The sequence below is a fragment of the Xiphias gladius genome, chromosome 15 (genome assembly GCF_016859285.1).
Source record: "Xiphias gladius isolate SHS-SW01 ecotype Sanya breed wild chromosome 15, ASM1685928v1, whole genome shotgun sequence".
In the NCBI taxonomy this organism is placed as follows: domain Eukaryota; kingdom Metazoa; phylum Chordata; class Actinopteri; order Istiophoriformes; family Xiphiidae; genus Xiphias; species Xiphias gladius.
This window is the reverse complement of record NC_053414.1, coordinates 10,667,699-10,688,892: the sequence shown is the minus strand read 5'-3', so window position 1 is coordinate 10,688,892 and position 21,194 is coordinate 10,667,699. Positions and strand designations below refer to the sequence as shown.

The 21,194-nt window shown below is 38.4% G+C and overlaps 2 protein-coding genes across 2 annotated transcripts; both read right to left on the bottom strand.

Annotated features, from left to right (window-relative positions):
* Window positions 1-821: 821 nt before the first annotated feature.
* Window positions 822-7,190, bottom strand: asah1b (N-acylsphingosine amidohydrolase (acid ceramidase) 1b). Its single transcript, XM_040146238.1, has 14 exons — window positions 6,868-7,190; window positions 6,641-6,687; window positions 5,496-5,586; window positions 5,314-5,400; window positions 5,140-5,218; window positions 3,643-3,717; window positions 3,506-3,551; window positions 3,270-3,414; window positions 3,079-3,133; window positions 2,905-2,986; window positions 2,019-2,150; window positions 1,485-1,608; window positions 1,248-1,304; window positions 822-1,142 (listed from the first exon to the last, which is right to left on the bottom strand). Exons 1-14 carry the CDS (start codon window positions 6,934-6,936, stop codon window positions 1,053-1,055), a joined length of 1,179 nt encoding a protein of 392 aa, XP_040002172.1. The 5' UTR covers window positions 6,937-7,190; the 3' UTR covers window positions 822-1,052.
* A 1,355-nt stretch (window positions 7,191-8,545) lies between these two features.
* Window positions 8,546-20,729, bottom strand: frg1 (FSHD region gene 1). The gene is made up of 9 exons (XM_040146239.1): window positions 20,537-20,729; window positions 19,144-19,211; window positions 18,046-18,168; window positions 15,584-15,641; window positions 15,124-15,238; window positions 13,099-13,203; window positions 12,793-12,884; window positions 9,573-9,683; window positions 8,546-8,714 (listed from the first exon to the last, which is right to left on the bottom strand). The coding sequence occupies exons 1-9, from the start codon at window positions 20,665-20,667 to the stop codon at window positions 8,678-8,680; spliced, it is 840 nt and encodes a 279-aa protein (XP_040002173.1). The 5' UTR covers window positions 20,668-20,729; the 3' UTR covers window positions 8,546-8,677.
* Window positions 20,730-21,194: the final 465 nt, after the last annotated feature.

Genomic DNA, 21,194 nt, shown 5'->3' with positions numbered 1-21,194 from the left:
GGGTCCAAAAGCCCCAGGTGTACTGTGTGTACACTGTTAAATAAGTCTTCCATGAGGACCTGTCTTTTAGAGGGACCCTGTGTCTAAAGCTAGTTAGAAAAACCTTAATTATTTTAAGTAATGTGCTTACATGGTGCATATCCTTAAATAAAGTTGCATTTAATAAAATGACCATAAACTATTGGATACACAGAAAACCTGGGGCCAGGTAGGAGCTTTTCAGCTCAAGAGGACTGTTTGGTTTATCAGTCAGCTGGGGCACAGCAGCAACTTTTCCCTCCCCCAGCCAGGTTAAATTCAGCCACAATTAACACTACTACGCAATAACTGAGAAATCTCCCATCATCACTTTAAATTATAAACCGATTCATATAGTTCAGATAGTAAAAATTACAAATAGAACTGCTGAATTTGTGAAATATTTAATAAATTTTTTTTTTTTTTTTTTTTACAGTCAGCAATGAGGTACATTTACTAGTATTGTGTTTAAATGACCGTAGTCATGTCATGAGACAGTGCCTGTAACTGAGCTGTTTGCAACCCTGATTTAGGAAGGAAAAAAAACAAAAACAACAACAAGCTGGGCCTTCTAACACTCAATGTGCAGGCACAAAACGATGAGTATGGGCTGCATTTGAGAAATTTAAGATAATGTACCAAGATTTTGCATTCATTTAATTATACACACGTGCATTGATCTCAGTGGTCCCTAGGCCCAGGTTGAGATCCATGTATAATTAAAATGAAAAATAAAAGGGAAAAAACATTTACAAGTTTCATTCACTTTTGTACCAGTATCCCTCATGACAGAAACAGTAGGATTTAGTATTTTCATTAAAGCTTTAAGTTTTCCTGAACGGTCTGAAAAAGACAAGACAAATGTCAAAATCACATCAGGGAGACAAACTTTGGTTTTGGGGGATTAGTAGCTGTGCACACACTTATAGGAACAATCTAATGTTTTGTCCCAAGATTGGCCGCGCTTGCTTTACTCACTGCTTCTGTGGGCAGCTAAGCATTTACAAACTGATCAGAGTTCAGTGCGTAGAGGATCACCAGGGCATGCAGGGGTTAGGACAGTCACGGATATACGACTCCAGTTTGCCTTCAGACACTTGCATCAGTGTTGTGTATGTGGTCAACTGAAAAAGGCACAGCGAGAAAGGAGAAAAAAAAAATGTTATTTACACTGAAATAATCTAACTAGCTTTGAATGTATGCGTACAGACTGTCATGAAAAGGCTCACCTTGTTCAACACTGGTTTGGTTGAGAGCACATCATACATGGTCTGTATTGAGATGTTCTAAACAAAGTGACAAATCAAAAGGTGTCTCAGCACTTTGATAGGAAAGGAATGTAACTCGTCAAAGACTTGTACTTCAGACCTAAAGATCACATGACTGGAATTCTTAACTGCATCTGCAAACACTTCCATCCTCTAATCGGAGACAGAAATGTGTCCACTCCTGTCACCAGTACTCACCTTCTGTGTGGTCTGGTTCATACACTTCATAGCCGGAGTTCTGCGGTCGTCCAGGAAAAAAGGCTCCTCCCAGTGGTCGTAGTTTGTCTCCAGGACATACCACCGGCCCAGCTTCAGGTCAATCCTGAAATACATTAAATAAAATAAAAAAAACATCCACGTGTCGTGTGCAGCTGCGCTACGAGGCTGACTTGCGACATAGTTAAATCAGGAGATCTGAAACCAGAGCGGTCATAGGTTCCTAGTTGGACACACGGTAAGTGTTTCACGAGGCAAACACGAGGCAAGCTGCATCATTGTGACTTTTGAGTGACTACTTCCACTATTACATCTCATTGTCATTTGGTAGATAACATTGTATTATGTTGTATGCCCAGGATTGGTTTATATAGAAGTCAGTCTCGATGGTGATTTAGCAGATGGAATTTAAAAGGGAAAGCATCTAGAATCTCAAGTCTATATCCAAGCATGCAAATACTGTGCATTGTTGACATTAAATGCTCCTAAAAGTACAGTATAAGCTCCAGTGCTCACTCCAACATATCAATACTGAGCAGCCTGGACCGGGTGATGATGCATCCCTGGCCTGTGTGGTTTCCCCCCAGGATGAAGTAGGCTGGAGCGAGCAGCTTCGTCTGAACCAAGCGGGTCTTGGCCTCCTCGTAGCTGATGATAAGGAGAGAAGACACATTTTTGGGACAGTGACTTCATCACTTAATGTTGAGAGACAGCGTTCAGGTTTTATGCACCACATACCTCGAAAAAAAAAAACTTCCTGAAAACTTGGGAGTCTGCTCCAACTCGCAGTTCTCTTAAATCATAGCTTAGAGCTTTGCCACAGCCTTTTATTAAATTAGATTTGTGACTATTTTTCATATCTTGCACTGCACTGTTTTTATTCTATTTTCTATTTCTATTTAATTTTTTTTTAAATCTAATTTATTTGTGTCTTTTATATTGCATTTTGATTCTTTTCTACCTAGTGTTAATATGCCTTGCCTTGAAATTGATTTTAGCATTTTATTTTTCAGGATGCCAAAGGTAACCTGTGGAGATTTCACTGGAATAACAACTGGGTTTTGTTGACATTTTCTCTTTCTCAGCAAATTGCCTCGTCTAAATCCTTGAGTCATAACAAACATGACAATGCATTTTGTTCCCAATAAAAACATTTTGGAAGGCTTTTCCTTAATCTTTTGAAACCTAGGGTTCGGCACATCAGCTTGGGGCCCCTCTTCTTCTTCTCTTACACTGGTGCACCTCAACGTTTTACAGCACATTGCCGCCAGCAGACATTAATGTGCATCGCTGTAACCATAACTTCGTCGCTGTGCTTATGTTGTGCATGTAGGTTCGCATGAAGCTGGAACACAGGAAGCAAATAGCACAGGGAACCTGCTCACAGAAACAGGAAAATGACCTGTTAGCACTTTCTAGTACAGAGCGAGTGAGAAAGCTCATCCACATCCCGTCTCTCTTCCCCATGATCCACTCCAGGATGCCTGCATGGGGAGAGATTGAGACGATCACTTATTAACCACGAAGCACACGGCAGAGCTTCTCTCTAATGCCTGAGCAAAACAGTTTCACTCACCAATATATCCTCCATCAAGGCTGAAGCGTTCATTCATAGTCAGAGTGAATATGTGCTAAGAGGGAAACAAGAAAATTCTGTGTAATATTCCTTACATCTAGAACTCTGGAAGAAGTTTACACAATTCAACAGCTGCCCCGTGATGTTAAATAATGTTTTATGCTGATTGATTATGATACTAAATGACTTACAGGCTTAATGCCAGTCAGCATTCCAACATATCCAGCAAAGTTTGTAGACTTGAAGACAGTCTGGTTATTTCTCTTGAAGTCGAGGTTGACCACCAGAGGCTTCAGCTTCTCACTAATGATCCAGGACTTGTTTTTCACATCCCAGCTGCAAAGAGGGACAACGTCATCTCATGAGAGGGTTATCTCAACCGATATGGGTCGAGATGATCAAGCTTGAAAACTTGTGACATTCCTACCCCAAAAATAATCCAAAATCCAGATTTCTGCCATGAATGAGGTTACCTGTACGAGTGGAAAGCCAAAAAAGCGTTTCAGTCCTGATGTAACACCATTTCAAGTCAACTGATCAACATGATTCTGGACGATGACCCACCTTTAATGTCTTCTGCAACGATTGACGTGCACACAGTGAACACCTCATAGAAGATGTTGAACAGGACAACTTCACCTATAACAACAGCGAAAAAAAAATTTGTTGGTCCAGTTTTTTTGGTCAAAATTTCTGTTACGTTGAATGGTTAAGTGAGTAGAAGATGAACTGATCAACAAAAGGCATAAAGTTAAAGATTAACTATTTTTTTCAACATTTTAAGCAAGGTCTTTGGATTATTTTTGTTTTGTACAATTTTAGATTTAAAAAAAAAGGAAAGGAGTACCTGACAAAAGTTTGGGCACCCCAAGAGATTATAGCTCTCAGCTAACTTTTACCAAGGTCTCAGACCTTATTTATTTTGTTGGGGCTATGACTTGTTCACGATCATTGTTACGAAAGGCCCGGGTGATGCAAACTTCAAAGCTTTATAAATACTCTGCCTCCTCAAACCTTGTCCCAATGATCAGCATCCATGGGCTCCTCTAAGCAGCTGCCTAGCACTCTGAACATTAAAATAACTGATGCCCGGGAGAAGGCTAAAAGAAGATAGCAAAGTATTTTCAGGTCGCTGTTTCCTCGGTTCGTAATGTAATTAAGAAATGGCAGTTAACAGAACGGTGGAGGTCAAGCTGAGGTCTGGAAGACCGAGAAGACTTTCAGACAGGACTGCTCGATCTCTAGAAAGGCACATCAAAACCCTGTTTAACTGCAAAAGACCTTCAGGAGGATCTAGCAGACTCTGGACTGGTGGTGCACTGTTCTACTGGGCAGCAGCAATTGAACAAATATGACCTTCATGGAAGAAAACCTTTCTTGCGTCCTCACCATGAAAATTCAGCATCAGCAGTTTGCAGAGGAACATCTAAACAAGTCTGATACATTTTGGAAACAAATCCTGTGGACTGATGAAGTTAAAATAGGACTTTTTGGCCGCAATGAGCAAAGGTAGCTTTGGAGAAAAAAGGGGGCAGTTTCACAAAAAGAAAACCTCTCCAATTGATAAGCACAGGGGTGGATCAATCATGCTTTGGGCTTGTGTTGCAGCCAGTGGCACAGGGAACATTTCACTGGTGGAGGGAAGAATGGATTCAATTAGTTACCAGCAAATTCTGGGAGCAAACATCCTGCTGTCTGTAAAAAAGCTGAAGATGAAAAGAAGATGGCTTCTACAACAGGATAAGGATCCGAAGCACACCTCAAAATCCACCACCTTGAGCTTGTGCCTCAAGAGGCAGAAGCTGAAGGTTTTGCCATGGCCCTCGCAGTCCCCCGACATAAACATCATTGAAAATCTGCAGATAGACCTCAAAAGACCAGTGCATGCAAGACAGCCCAAGAATCTCATTGCTACAAAAAGCATTTACAAGCTGTGATACTTGCCAAAGGGAGTGTTACTGAGGACTGACCATGCAGGGTGCGCAAACATTTGTTTCAGGGAAAGAACAAAAAACAACAAAACAAACAGTTGGAGAGTTGAGCCCATTTGTGCTTTCTTACCAAGACTAATCCCCGAAACAGTTGCAATTCCTTTAATTTCTTCGCTGAAAGGACTAGGGAGTGTGTCCACCATCAAAGGCTGCAGAAAATTATAAAACATAGTGCAGTCATGAAAGCTTTCGTGATAATAGAAATTCAAAGGAAAACATAGTTCAGAGGAGAAATGACACTTACCAGTGTAATGTCAACAAGCTCAATCAGTCTCCCACTGGGCACAAAAGCATCAGCCAAGTCTTTGATGGCCTGAATCATGTTGACCAGCTTAAAAGCAAAACATCATAAGTTAAAAAAAAAAAAAAAAAGATTTTTGTGAGACTTGGAACATATCATTTTGAAATACTTGACAGCGTTCTTACATCTGTTTTTTTGTCAGTAATTAGAGCCCTCCATCTCTCACTGGGCGGTAAATCGAGGTCCACTGTGTACCAACTGACTGCCCTTCTGAACCTGATCAGAAAGGAAAAGCATGCAGATGAAAAACTGATTAGATGTGATTTTTATTTCTCTGTTTTTAATAAACTTGAGATTTCATGCATCTAGAGTTGAAATTGCGGCAGCTGAGGCCACGCAGGCTAATTCCACCTCATCAGTGGATTACTGATCCAGTGCAAAAACAATTAGGCGATTCATTTGCTTGTTTAATTAATTGCCAACAAGTTTGGTGATTTAAGTCATTCATTAAGCAAAAGTCCCAAACCACAGATGTTAGAATTTCATGCTTTTCTCTGTTTTATATCACTGTAATTTTTTCCTTAAATTACAGAACAACTTTGAGTGTTGGACTAATGATCGAACAAAACAAAACAATCTGAAGATGTCACCATTTATACATTTCAGGTGACCCACTGACCTATTCAGTATAAACAAGCACCTATCATTTCACTTTGCTATGGATCAACTGTTTATTAAACTTTACGTGGTAAAGGACGTACTTTGTTTTTGGAATCATTCCATCATTTTTTTGGTCATTAAATTGCCACATAATCTAGAACTGAGTAGGCAATACTTGTCAGGTAAACACTGGCCTTTAACTAGTGTAAAACTGACTGGCTGATCACAGTCAAAAGGTATGCTGCCTTCAAGTGTTGTTCAAGAGTTCAGTGAGGGTTAAATGCGGGGGGGAAAAAACAGTGTTTTAAAAAAAAAAAGTGTTTTTTTTTTCTTATGAAAAAATAAATACATAGATAAAGCAACAGCGAATATCCACACTTAGCAGAATGGCTTCCAGAGAATATATCCATTGGCAACATACAGTATTGTCACTTTTACTTGAGTAAAAGTACTTCTTCCTCCACTGCTAACCAAGCACAGCAGGTACAAACTGCAACTTGAGCGTTTTGATGTTAGGATTAACGAGGAGCAAGTGAAGGCAGCACAGCCCTGTTGTGTTACAAAACAATGATTTAACACAACAACGAGTTCCTGTAACTGTTAGTGGTAAAGGTGCCTTTTCTTTTTTTCTTTTTTTTTTTAACTTCCCTAACAGACTCATATTACTTACGTGGGACCGTTTGGTGGATACATTTCTGTCCGACAGCTTTCTGTAAACTGTAGATTAAAGAAAAACAAAAGCAGTAAGTCACAAGGGGCCGAACGTTTGCGCGTGACAGAGTAAAATCATCAACACGGCTCAACGCAGTGACACAACACACCGTGCTGTTAAACACACCCGTGTTTAAACACACCCGTGTTTAACAGCACGGAGATGAGGCACAAACGTCCCCTTACCGGCGGCACAAACTGTGTCGACGTGACAGAGAATACGGCCGCTAAAATGAGAAAAACCCGGTGACCCATTTCCTTCGGACGATGTCCCCCAAACGCAGTAGTCTGTGTCCAGCGTCGGTGCCTCTGATGAAGTTCACCCCCTCCCCCGCCTCCACTGACAGCGACCTGACTCCTGGGCGAAAGACGGGGAAACCGGAAGCCCTCGGGAGGACGCAAGGACGCCCTCTGCACGTACAAAAAGAGAAACAGGCCGCACGCGCTCACGATGAAACGCGCAGGCGAACAGGCCAGTTTCTGCTGTTCGGAATAAAGGCGACAGCCCCTCGGAACAGCTTTCAAACGCCAGTGGTCGTTTCCATACGGAAGTGAAAGTAAGTAACGTGACCACAACTCACAGGGTTGATTGCGTTCATTTCCTCACGTGACACCTGCTGCGTCTAATTACTTCTGCTTCACTCGAGCAGCTTCAAAATTGGTTCAGTAGTCTGTTACATGACACACTCTGTTGGGAAGTTACTGAGTACATATACTCAATGACTGCTCTTAAGTGTAATTTTGACATATTTGTACTTCACCTCTGTATTTTCATTTCATGCTACTTCGTCACATTCCAAAGGGAAATGTTTACATTTTTTCTCCACTACATTTATCCAGCAGCTATATTTGCTTTGCAAATTAAGAATTCATTTTAGTAAAATGAGTCCTTAAGGTCTTATTTTCTTTAATAAAAGTCGAAAAAAAGCTGACAGTACAGTAAGAATATTCTAACTTATTTTCAATGCACTTTCAAGTGAAAGTAAAATTTTTCCTACTCCTTGTGCAGCAACCTGTCTCAATCTATTTGAAAGACTCTCCGCTAGAGAACTTTTCAGGCAGATTTATTTACAAGTAAAAACTGGTTAAGTACAGAGAACTTTTCTGCACTTTAAGAAAATAAGGTTCTTAGGACTTAATTATATTTTGAAATGTGTTCATGAAACTGGTGGTTTTGCCCAACAGCATGTAGAATAGTTCAAATACGCCAAGTTTGAGCCAGGCCGTATCAAGATCAGTGCCCTACCCCACTAATAACCCTGTGGCTGGATGGGAGCAAATCCTCCCAGTCAGGTTCCTAAACCTTGTGGAAAGTCTCCAAGAGTGGAGGTTGCTACAGCCGCATATTAATGCCCATGGTTTTGGAATGAGACTTCCAACAATCACGTATGAGTGTCACGTGGATTCGTCCGCATATCTCGGCTGTGCCGTGACAATGAGTTTTCCCACATTTGTGTTATTTATTCATCCTTTTTTTTTTTTTTTTTTAAACAGGAGACTTTAATCTTCATTACATAGCTCTTGGCAAACATTGCACCATATTCTGTTTAACTGATAAGTCATAGTATAAATAAATCACACATTCTGACCTTTCATAAAAGATTAGTGAAAAGGCCAGTGTTGGTAGTTGTTTACCTTACAAGTATTACCTACTCAGTTCTAGATTATACGGCAATTTATTGACCAAAAATGTGATAGAGTGATTCTAAAAAGAAAGTACATCCTTTAATACAAACATTTTAACACACAGTTGATCCGTAGCAAATTGAAATGATTTATACTGAAGTGGGTCACCTGAAGTGTATAAATGGCACCACAAAGGCGAATCCAACTGGATGCAGTAATTTAAACAAACCTCCCAAACTGATTTGATAATGTAATGTTTATTAAAAATATAAAATGGAGCAAAAAGTACATCTAATGTTAGATTAAAAGGCCAAATCTGTGAAATGACGACATTTACAAAGACATGGCAGCAATATACAAAGACGAGTCTTCATTTGCAGTATCTGTCTGCTTTCATTTTGCTCCTCCTGTAAAGAAAAAGAAGAAGACAACTTACTTTTTTACAAATATATTTTACTGTATCAGTATCCAGTAAATAACTGATAACTTTGTTTTTAACACCAGCTTTACCAATTTATGTTGCAAGGCGTGAGTTGTGACAGCGTGCGTAAATTCTCACATATCCGGCTTGTTACTACTGCTAGGATGATGATGTGAACATATATCTCAATCTGTTATAATGACAGCATGAGGCTCCATAAACCACATGCCATCACAAGTTGAAATAACGCTTCTAATGTCACAAGATCAACACGTTTCACGTCTGGATCTATACAAATCACTAATTGACCAAAAAAGGTCAAATAATACAATAGCAGAGACATATAATTTACAATTTATAATTTCTGTACTCCACACATTGGACTCTTTTTCAAAAGAAACTCTTCATAAGTATGTAGGTATAAAGATCACCCTTCTATTGTGTTTTTTTATTTTATGAATACACCTTAAAGGGAAAACCATAAAAGTCAAAACACTGCACATCAAGACCAGGTGAAAAGTGCACCTCTTTACTTTCACATTTTATGTGCGGTTTACAATTTGTTTGGATTTTGAACATGCATCAACTGATCTTGAATGCCCACCTTTTTACTGGCTTTGTATTATATTGTGTGTGAATATATAGATAAGTCTTTGATGTAATTTAAATTTAGCACAAATTTCAGTGGTTTTATCGAGTGAAAGCACTCAACTGGCAGTTTGGATTTAAAATCCTCATGTATAAATTTTCTTTGGAGAGGAAGGAACATTGAAGGGAGAGTGATTACAAAACAATTCTACGTTAAGTGTTTGACAACAGATATATAATGAGCTTATTCACGCACCTGTCGAGCAAAGCTTCATGAAACTTCCCGTCCATTCTGGCTTTCTTTAAGGTGGAAGGGTCGTCCTCATTAACCCTGAGCCGCCGATCTTGAAAACTCTGAAACTTCTTCCTGTAATTCACACGGCAACATTAATAAGACAATTACAAAAGGTTGTGCAAAAGAAAATGACTCACCGCCACAACCACACACACTTTAACACAGACTCAAAGTCACAGAATATTTTAACTACTTATCCTGACACCAAGGCTCTAAGCAGCTAAATCTTAAAAAAAAAAAAAAAAACCCAGATAATGACCAAAAGTATTAACCGAAGCAGAGTATTTAAATGTTGACAGTGCTGCCAAATAGCAATAGGATGAGTGGCTAAGCCTACTAGCTGCCACAAATCAACATATGCAGTACTATTATGGTAATATTCAGGTAAGGCAGGAAGGTTTTCTGGGGATAACAGAGGAATCCACTAATTAAGGTAGAACATTAAACACAATTTCAGCCTGAATTTATATATGTATCTAAATGAGCTCGCCATTATTGTATCACAGTAAGACTGCATTGTCATAGGCTGTCAGGACTTCATCCTCCTCCATGAATATTTTCCCTTATAAATGTGGATGGAACAGCTTTAAAATGATCTGTTATTTCAATGTAAACTATCTCAATACTTTATTTAATTATCTTGCACCACAGTGCCATAAACCACCAAGGCATCTTGCCAGAAACTTCTTTGATATTTAGTTTTTCTTTGCTCTGTCTGTGTTTTATGATACACAAGCTGCACTCCATCCTGAAAGGCATTTCAGACGCTAAACACTACATCAAGACACAGGCTCAAGGGCAGCCATTATCAACATGACAACATGACGAGTCCATTTCCCCAGCATTCATCTAAAACAAATAATAGAGTTGGAACACAAGCCAAAGCATGCCAAGCAAAAAAAACAGCTTCAGACATATTGCCTGGAACTTAATAGGCCTTAGACGGGACATATAAAAAACTCGCACCATTGGAAGCTAAAATGCTGCTACTGCTTTCTCATTCCACTATAACAGCAGACCATCAATTGTATTTTTGAGGCATGGGATTGCTGATGTGGTAGCTTAAAAGCCTGATCTCACATCCAGGGATGTGATTTTGTCGTCAAATTCTTGTCTGTGCAGAGTGACATGAAGTGAGGATAATGGGAAGGAAATCACTGTTTTTTTCCTCAATCAAAATAAAGTGCTTTAGCATTTATGCTGCAAGGTATACTGCTTTAAACTATAAAAAGTCAAACCGCTGTGAAACACAAGTATGATTAGTGATACAGTGACATTGTTCTAATCTACAACAACAGCTTAAAGTAAGTTTGCACTATAAAAAGTCCTTCTCAAAGACTGAAACGCCAAGAGATACGATATGTGCTACACTGACGATACCTTTTATATAGTTGAAAGTACACAAAAATTATTTTCAGTTCATATGGGTACAGTATTGTGCATGGACAGACACTATTTCGAGTCTTAGCTCAGAATAAATGTATTCTAAATTTAAATTTAAACACAGATGCCATCAGAAAAAAAAAAAAAAAATTTGATTGATTGTTATGAAATAAATATATAATGTTGGAAAACACAGATCAGAGTAAACACTTCACATAAAACAGCATTTACAGAATGACCAGAAAAACAAAAACCATACAATTCAATACAAAAGTCCTGGAAAACAAAATGCCCTTTATCTGTTTACTTCTCTCCTATCCCTGTGCTCAAATATACAGTAATTTATTACAGCTGAATTCCCAATAAAGCTGTTCTCATTTACATGTTTTTCTGTTTCTGTTGTCAGACAGCAGGACAAGTATTAAACAGAGACTGAAATGAGGCCCATTAAGACCACATGTTAGGCAGCAGTCACTTCCGAGCCATTTCCAAGCTGCTGCTCTGCTAAAATCCTGATTTTTATAACCGAGACGCCGTCTGACAAAATCACCACACACATAAGTTAAAGACTATGGCTGTGCTGTGATTTTTGGGCAGCGGTTGACAAACCTTTTATTCGTGTAACCCCTTAAAATGAGGCAGTGTCTACCTGCAACCTCGCACCATTTGCACAGGTCTACCGGCTGTGATCAGCAGTGGGTGAAGAAGACTTCAGATCATTCACTTAGGTAAAGGTAGAAATTCAACAATATAAAATACTCCACTACAAGTTAAAGTCCTGTATTTTAAAGCCTACTTACATAACAGTATGTATCAGCAAAATGTTATTAAAGGATCAAAATTGAATGTAATTATTATAAAGCAGAATGGGCCACGCCATTTTAGTAATATATTATGTTATTGGATTAATATTACGATACAAACCGTAACGAGGCCTTTTGTTGTTGTAGCAAGTAAAGGTGAAGCTACTTTTAACTACTTTATGTACTGTTGGGTAATTTAATCAATGACAATTGGTGATATTTTCTTAACTGATCACATGCTCTGTATCCAAAATGTTAATTAGCAAAATAACTACGCTTGACAGGTCCTGTAAATGCAGCGGAGTAAGAAGTAAAATATTTCGCTCAAAAAATGCAATACGTACAGTAGTTGAGAAAATGTACTTAGTTACAATTCATTGCTGGTGGCCAGGTCAAAGGGTCTTTCTTCCCCTTGTTTTAATTAAATAATATGCTGTGAAATCATTCAGCAATTCACAGGAAAAGAAAAGCAAAGATTAGAGGTAAGTCTGAAAAAATTAACCTAATGTTGTGTGAGAAAAATATTTTTTTTGGCTTCCCTTTCCTGTTAAACATCTTGAAACCCCTCATATTCATCTTGTCAACCCCAGGTTGGGAACCACAGATGTTTCTAATATTTCATCCACCTCATTATGGAGGTTTCACCAAGATAATACTTATTACAGGACTGTTGCACTGGATTGTGCTCTGGTCAACCTGTTTATTTTACATACATTAAAACAAATTTATAACAGCAGCCTGCCCCCACTCCAAGTGCCCTACTTTGAAAGTGCTTGGTGGAAATAACTTCACCGTGACCCGATTCCAGATAAGGGGCAGAGAATGGATGTCTGGCTGGATGGACTTCTGATCTTAAATTGCTCATTAAATGCAAGACGGTTAATTTGAACTTTATATGCTGAGAGAATCCAACATGGGTTTCCGTCATTTGTTCTTGATTGGGCTGCTTGTGTAAAAAGTAGGCGCTACAGTCATACACAGTGGAGGTTACGTACACATAATTGATCTCACAGGACTTCACGTTGCCCCTGTCTTCATCTGCAATGTCGTCTTTACGCTTGACCTCTCGTTCCGTACTTGATCTGATCTGTTCATCATTCAAGAGGGAAAAAAAAACAAACAAAAAAAAAAAGAAAGAGAGAGAAGTTGCGCATTAAATATCAATACGTTGAACCCTCTGAAGTGAGGTCACAAACATTTTTTCCCCTTCCATTTCAAGGATCAGGTACTCACAGAGATTGCATGCTTAAAATTAAAGGATTAACACGCAACCTTGGGCAAGAACGCAATTTACACATCACCTTCACCATCTCGCCATCCCCTGCTGTCTTGCTCTTGGCCGCGATGTCCCCACTGTCACTGTAGGAGATGAAACAGCTATTTGCTGCCAGGAGAGCCATTTTGCCCTGTGGCAGAACAGGGAGAAAACAAAGGAGAAGGCAGTAGATTAGACAGAATTGCGGTGGGTTTGGTTGTTGTGACAGGCATGAAAGGTTGCCTGATATTTGATGCAAAAAAGTCTCAAGGTTGTGCCAGGCAGGTTGTTTATAGGTTCAACAAAGCATCAAGGCGAGCAACGTGCTTCGGTGATAAGGTAGATGCATTCTGCATAATGAATTAGTTGTTCATGACTACAGCCAAGTCTTATCCCTCATGGGCTAAACTTCAATCAGCTATGAGGTGAGGCGTGAAAGGCAGGAGACAGCAGTAAAAAACAAAGAGTCCCTTTTTACTAGGGCTGTAGTCAACCAAAGAAAATCTTGCATGTTATCTCTAGAAGAACTAAATTGTCCACATACTACCTGGTAGCCTTATTAGCCCAAATGAATTATAAATAAACATAAAAAGATAGATTTGCAGCATAACATATTGAAATGTGCCAATTCTGATATGTTCACACTCAAGCTTCAAGCATTAAACACTAAAGTTGACGGAGCTTCCTAACCCACCCAAGATCGCCTATCCTTTCTAGATGATATGCCATGCTGGTTGTTCACATACAACTAATGAGGAATATACACTCAAAGCCTCAAGCGTTAAAAACGAAAAATTGATGGAGCATCCTAACGCAGACAGGATCGTTTTTAGATGATATGCCATGTTGGTTGTTGAACTGTGATATGCAAACTGCTGTTTGCAAAGTTTAAACTCAATTTTTTGGTCATCCATTTGAACAATATGCAGCCACACAGATGACTTTTTTGACATGGTGTCAATTAGTTTGGAGCCAACTCAAGAGTAACGGTTCAGTAAACGTGAAATAAGTTGGACCTAGTCGCCATTAGGTTGGGCATGTTCAAAGTTGTGAAGACCGTTTTCACAGGTAATCTGTCCGTCCCACCGCCACAGTAAATAATGGATCAATCCTGGAAGACTACTGATGTAGCGCTTTTCTGCTTATGAAAGTAACACTGATGATTGTCCAAACAAAGAGAATTTGGTCGGATGACAGTACAGCGACCAACCAACTGACCAGTCAACCGGGGGACTACAGCCCTACTTTTTACATGATGTGCCACAACTGCAAAAAAGAGTGTGTATTTATTTCAAACATTAATTACTGTTCATACAGGCATTCATGGAAATAAAACATTTACTTATTCAAACACACTTTAATAAGTATAGTACTTTTGGGCATTTTTTACTTTTTTATGAAATGTCGCAGAAAAAACAATATATTGATTACTGAGAAAATAACTGGCAGATTAACTGATAATAAAAATATTTGTTAGTTGCAGCCCAAGGTACTAGTGCACTTTCCCAAAACTGAGATGATCTTTTACAAATGTGTTGTTTTATCCATCCAAAACCCCCAAATATTCTGTTTACAAAGAAACGCATTAAACAGTCACTTTTTAGAAGCTAGAACAAGTGACATAACATCTGACCTATATATATATATATATACACACAGTCCGGTATGTTGTAAAATAGCTGTTATTTTTGTTACTTTAATCAAGATGCCTTCAGTAGTTCATGTGGTTAACATCCCATTCGACCTCTAGAAAGGTCCAATAAAAAGGTATCACTTTAACATTAAAGTCTTCGTCTTATTTAGATCCACAATGGTTCTTTTGGTAGAAGTTCTATAATAGTAGGGAAATAATTAGATGGGATTGGAAGAGGGACAGGTTCCGCTGTAACACAAGTGACAGAGCTAAGATGAGACAGGGAGAAATAAATAAAAATCAGGTAAGATGGAAAAAAATTAAACTGCTCCTGTTTTACCCAGAGTTTGAGAGGCCCCTGTGCTTGATGATAACTGGAGAACTTCATAGATTACCATGGCCAAAATTATGAGAAGGAACATTTGAAGATTTACTCACAGCCTGGAAGACTGGTTCCCATTGTTCCCTGGAGCCGATGGCATCAGAGCGCCCCACCACCAAACCCTCAGAGTTGATACCCAGGTACTTGCCATATCCTGACTTCAAGGCTATTCTGCAACAGCAAAACAAAAAATCACAAAATGAAATTCTTCTTTGGCAAAGGCTTTTCAATACTTCAAAAGGAGACAACATAAGGAAGGCTAATCTAATGTTCAAAACATCGTTAGCTAATCCCAGAGCACGTTTTTCTAGCACATAAAAAATAGCTAGTTAGCTAGTTACAACAGGTAGCACCACTTCAAGGAGAGGTTGTCCATGGAAGCGTAAATTACTTTGGCACATCTCGACAATATAAACAGATGCTTCGTATAAAATGCAGAAATGGGGTAATAAATCTGTGGGTGAAAGATTATCTGTGGATGCAAATACAAAGTGCGGTTTGTCTTTGTGTACTCACCGTGTGTCTGAGAGCTTGATGGCAGTAAATTGCTCTGGAGGGTCTGGTCCTTCATCATCTGAAACATATAAAACAATGTTTACCTTTTAAAAGTTTTACTGTTGTTTGTATTGCTTCCAAATTCTTTAATTTGTTCTTTCATTTTTAATTGTTTTCTGATTTGTTTTTATCCCATATCGTTGATTTCAGACCTATTTCATGCTGGCTTTTATGCCAGATTGTTGTATTTAGATTATGTAATGTTGGTTTGATGTCCTTTTTTTTTTTTAAGCCTTTCTTAGTTTTATCCTTTTTCTTTATTTGCAGTTTCTAAGTTTAATATTTGTCTAAATGTTGGAATTCTTTGCCTTATGCCTTTATCATCCTGTGTACACAGGGCGCCCATGCAAAAGAGAGTGAACTGCTCTCACTGGAACACCCTGTCTGAATAATCGTTGAATTAATGAATAATTAGACTCCTATCTGTTCAAAAACAAAAAATGTTTCAGCAAGCCAACAGCCAAGTTAAAATACTCTATGATGCAAGATCTTTGACCTGTAACCACATACTGGACACTAATCTTTTGGTTTTGCAAGAAAAAGTTTTTGCCACAAAAAAAGAAAAATGTAGTGTTTAATTAATTACTGTGTAACAATCATGTATCATTATTAAAATGTGCATAAATTCTTCACACGCTAAGGTCGTCCTTAAAATCTGTTTCATGGGTTACTTATGCATTCTTGTAATTAATAATGCAAACCCTTCGGTTATGCAGTGCTTTGCAGATCTGGGTTCAGTTCACCAGCGCTGAGACATGTGGAATACGATATGGAAGGAGCTACTGCGTTGCATTTAAATGCTTTATTTTATGCCGAGGTCTCCTGGGCTCCTCTTGATTTCATAAAACTGTGACCTGCCTGTGATTAGGCCACTTCCTGACCTTTACGATAAATCAAAGCTTTGTGCAATTTGCAGTGTGTCGCGCAGGCATCTGGTCAAGGAACAGCAGAGACTGCTAGACATTAACGAGGGAAGCATTAATAAAGCAGAGGTAAAATGTGACATAAACTGCTTCTTCAAAAGGTTGATTATCTCTGGAATATGTCAGACTGTGACCCTCTGAGTTGTCTAAAAGAACATCAGCATATTTTCTCTAACCTCCAGGTGAATGTGAACATTTTTGCAGCTTTCTAAAAGGCTGTATCATCCACAGTGGGACATCGGTGCAGAAAAATCCAGTAAAGGCGGGAAAATCTCTAATCTCTCTTTCTATACTGCTAGCTTGGGTCCTCTTTCATCTCCTAGAAATGAGCTTATGTGCATGCAGAGGATGAGGACCCACTAAGGGAATTGGGATGTTTCAATCTCCCAACCATTTTCACTGGTTCTCGCAGAACGTGGGCTGAATTAATTGTTAGTAATGTCTCTTTCCGGGCAGACTGTTACAATGAGCACCACTCCCTCAGAAGTGCCTGAAGGAGTGAGCGAAAACTCTGAGTTAGCACTGTCCTTCCCCTCAAATCAACCCCTGTTCAGCCTTTTCAGTCTGGTCTCTGGATTTACTACTTAAATACGTACTGCTTTGTGGACTGAAGGCAAAACCCCCTTTTCATCCCCCAATGCCTGGAGTCTACAGTAAATGTATAATGTCCCACAGCTCAAGGTGATGTATTCAAATAGCTTGTGATCTCCCATATTAAACAAAGACCCTAAAAAGTAACTTTTTTTAGTTTTGAAATTAGGATTTGTTCGGATTCATTAATTGGACAACAGAATGTTTAAAAATGACAATATGATCATAAAACACAGTATGATCATATCATTACAATACGATTTAACTAGAAGGCGATGTATGATAACACCTAGCTATTGCACAGGCACAGTCCTGGGGTCAGAGGATTATTCAATCTTCTACCACATTACACAACATAACCGGGAAAGAATTGCATTAGTAAGACAGCTGTCACTCGCGGGCTACTGCGAATGAATTTCAAGGAAAGTATTTGGGGTGCAATATGAACCTAGCAATGTGAATTATCAAAATACCCATAAAAGCAACCTAAAGCAGTAGAAATTGTATGCATCATACTGCTAGCAGTTATAGAAAGTGCCAGCCAACACAAACTGATGTACACTAAGTATCAAAAAGAAAAACAAAACAAAACCAAACATACAAAATACATTAAACATGCAAAATGGCAGTTCTTGGGTTTGACATTAATATTAAAACACAACAAAAGAACAATAGTGGGAACATTAGTACAGGCTGTTCTTGCATACAGCTCAGAAATATGTATTTCATAGTGGAAAAGTTATTATACAGCAAGTTAAGTCAGGTATCCCCCTTCAACATAGAACTTTTCTACTGTGTTGATAAAAAGTGATCGTACTGAGTTAAAGCCACAAGGGCTGTATGAAGGAGCTGAGTTCTCTGAGAGATAAATTGGTCAAATTCTGAAGTCACCTCAGTGTGTCTGCTTACCTTTGTGCGGTGCACCGAGTGTGAAAAGTCCAGTATCCAGGGCATGGATGTACGAGTTGTTCTGCATCTCTATGGCAACTGTTCCGGTAATTTCCCCAAAGCTTCTGACGGCCCACCACCCACCTGGTGAGCCGAAAGATCCGTGTCAAAAGGAGTAATAACACACGGCATCGCTGTTTGCTCTAAAGCCACAGCAACATTAATTTTTGGAGTAAACTGCACCGATAGAAATCATGGGCCATGTGTTTAGGATTAGAGTTTACAAAAATCTTGACTTGGAGGCTTTCTCAGCTGACACCATGTTTACCTCAGTGGCACTGCATTTCAGGGTAGCAGATTACCTGTATCCGGTGCTTCTAAACTCAGTGAAAAATTGCAAAAATTGTAATATAGAATTAGCATTATAAGTTTGTCAGTGGGTTTACAGGAAGTTGCTGCATCAATTTGCATTAGTCAAATTTTTAAAATCTCTTTAAAAAGGGGCAATCGATGATCCAAATATAAACACAGTGGTTGCCCTACAGCCAGAAATCAAAACACAAAAGTGGAGTCTGCTTTCACTCTCAAGTTGATTAAGAGGTCATACAAAAACTATCCCTAGACAACTACATTTAATTTATTAATGTTTATGGTGAAAGACTTGTATGAATCAGTTATGCTGGTAACACAAGGAGTAAATCAGGCAAAAATCTGTAAATACTATCAGTTTATGAATATGAAATACTGTTTCTTTATCAATAATTCAAACTTTTCCATTACATATGTAAAAATAACTTTTTGTGGTCATAAATAATTCAGAATATCAATACGGGCTGATTTTTACATACAAATATCATGATGAAAGATATGTTTAAAGACGTTTTATTAAACCCTCTCTAACTACTTTTCTCCTATTACATTCACAACAGCATAAAGAACTGATAAGTCTTCTAATTCATACGGTAAAGTGTCTTGAAGAAAGGAAACTTTGCTCACTTGTGTCACCTTGATCGTCTCACCCATTTACATGCCAGCAGAAAATTCACAGCTTAATGGTGATGTAACAAATCTGTATAAATATCTGCTTCTACAAATTAGAAATACGGTAGATACACATACCAATTATATCAGGTTTTTCTTCTTCATCTGTTGCTTTTCTCTTCTTATCTTTGTGCTTTTTCTTTTTCCTGTGGAAAAAAAGAAAATTACTATTGTGTCAAAGAAAAAATGTAATATATAATTTCATGGCTAACACGGGTGGACCTTGTAAATCATAACCAAACATTCAGTGAATACATTTTCCTTGAAATGCAACTACAAGGCTCTCAAAAAATCGATAACAAATTGAGTTTCTATTTAGTTTTCAATAGGAATTAAAGTTCTAGGATATGAACTGCAGAGCCTTCATCTACTCAGACGACCTTTAATCAATTTTGTGCTAGATTTAAAACAAAATCTGATTTTTTTGTTGAGTTACACCCAATACCCCATAACCACAAATGAAATGATGTTTTAGTTAAATTCTCTGCAATTATTTGCAAATAATTTCACGCAGATATAAAATGCAGAAATGCCTCAAAACAAGTCAGTATACATGGCCAGAGATTCGATATTTCTGTCTGAGTGGTTCCCAGTTATGATTCATACATTTTTTTTTACACTCACAAGCTGATAAGGTACTTTATTTGTTTTTTTTTAATTTCATAATGATGGAGCCCTCTGTAATCTAGTGCCATTTATACAAACTATAAGTTTTATACGTTTTCTTGGCAGTTATTTCTCTGAATAGTTTCTTGGACCTCATGATGTCCTGTTCTCATCTGTCATAAAAACAAACAGTGTTTCTACATCTAAATCGTGTTTGTCATTAATCAGCTATTAAGCGAATGTGGATACCGTGTTGACTTTTGGTTGCTGTTCTGAGTTTCGAGTCAGGAGTATTTTCATAGTGTGGCCGTTACAAATCGTTTTCAGAATGAGAATGTGATCAATGTTAGCTTCAGAAATGCAGAAGAACGCTTTAAAAAATAACAATTATTGTTATCATTACTTGTGCATACTAAAAATAATAATCTCTAAAACATAGCTTCATATGGTTAATTGCTTTGGCGTTAGATATCTTATCTGATGGTGCTGCTGTTAAAGCTTCTTTTAGATTAAATAACCTTCGCTTATCCAAAACTGAACGATGGTTGATATGTTAGCTATTAGCATTAGCAGCCAAGAAAGGTGGTCATGTGTTTGCTATCCTCAAACAACCGACTGAGCTCGACAGTCTTCGAAAATCTTTGAACTGTCACATTGTTAATAGTTTGTCAAAGGTTAAAAATTGGTAACTGCTAAATTAAACCAAGTCACTCTTTGTAGTAAAGTAGCGTTCATCGTAACGTCCTCGTTATAGCCACTGCTACTGTAGCTTAAGTTAGCACAGGTTGCAGAGATCGACCTAGTTAGCCGTTACTGATTCTGCATGCGGTAGCGATGAGTGCTGCTAAGTAAGAGAACGACTTACCCTTTGTTTAGACCTTTCAACACCAGTTTTGTTGATTTGACATGTGAATATTCAGCCATTCCTTCACCTAACTTAGTGGCTGGCACTGATAGTAAACACTGAGTGTAAGTACGGCGGTCGCCGAGGTACATTTGAAGCGTTGTCCACGCCTCAGCCAAACCATTCAGTCTGTGCCTTCTATGTATCCGAGCTAAACAAAGTCTACCCGACTACCTGTAGAAGATGTCACACATTCTGTGGTACAGATAGTGATGGAAGAAGAACTCGGATCCTTTACTTAAGTAAAAGTACTACTACAACAATACTCTATAGTCTGTTACAAGTAAAAGTGCTGCATCCAGAATTCTACTTAAGTAAAAGTAACGAAGTATTATAAAGCAAAATGTACTTCACGCTAAGTTGTTAATCGTAATCGTTCCAAGTGACTGATAGAGCATATTGAAATACACACTTTTACCTATGCATCAATGTGTAAGCAGCTTTATACTGTTGTAGCTGCTCAAGGTGGAGTTAGTTTTAACTATTTTAACAGTGAGAAAGTTTAGTTTTAAAAAAGTAGATTGGAAGTATCCAAGTAGGCCTTGATCAGATAGTAACACTTATACAATTTTCCCACGGGTCTTCATGTTTTGTCCTACTCAGCACTTCTGGGTGATTT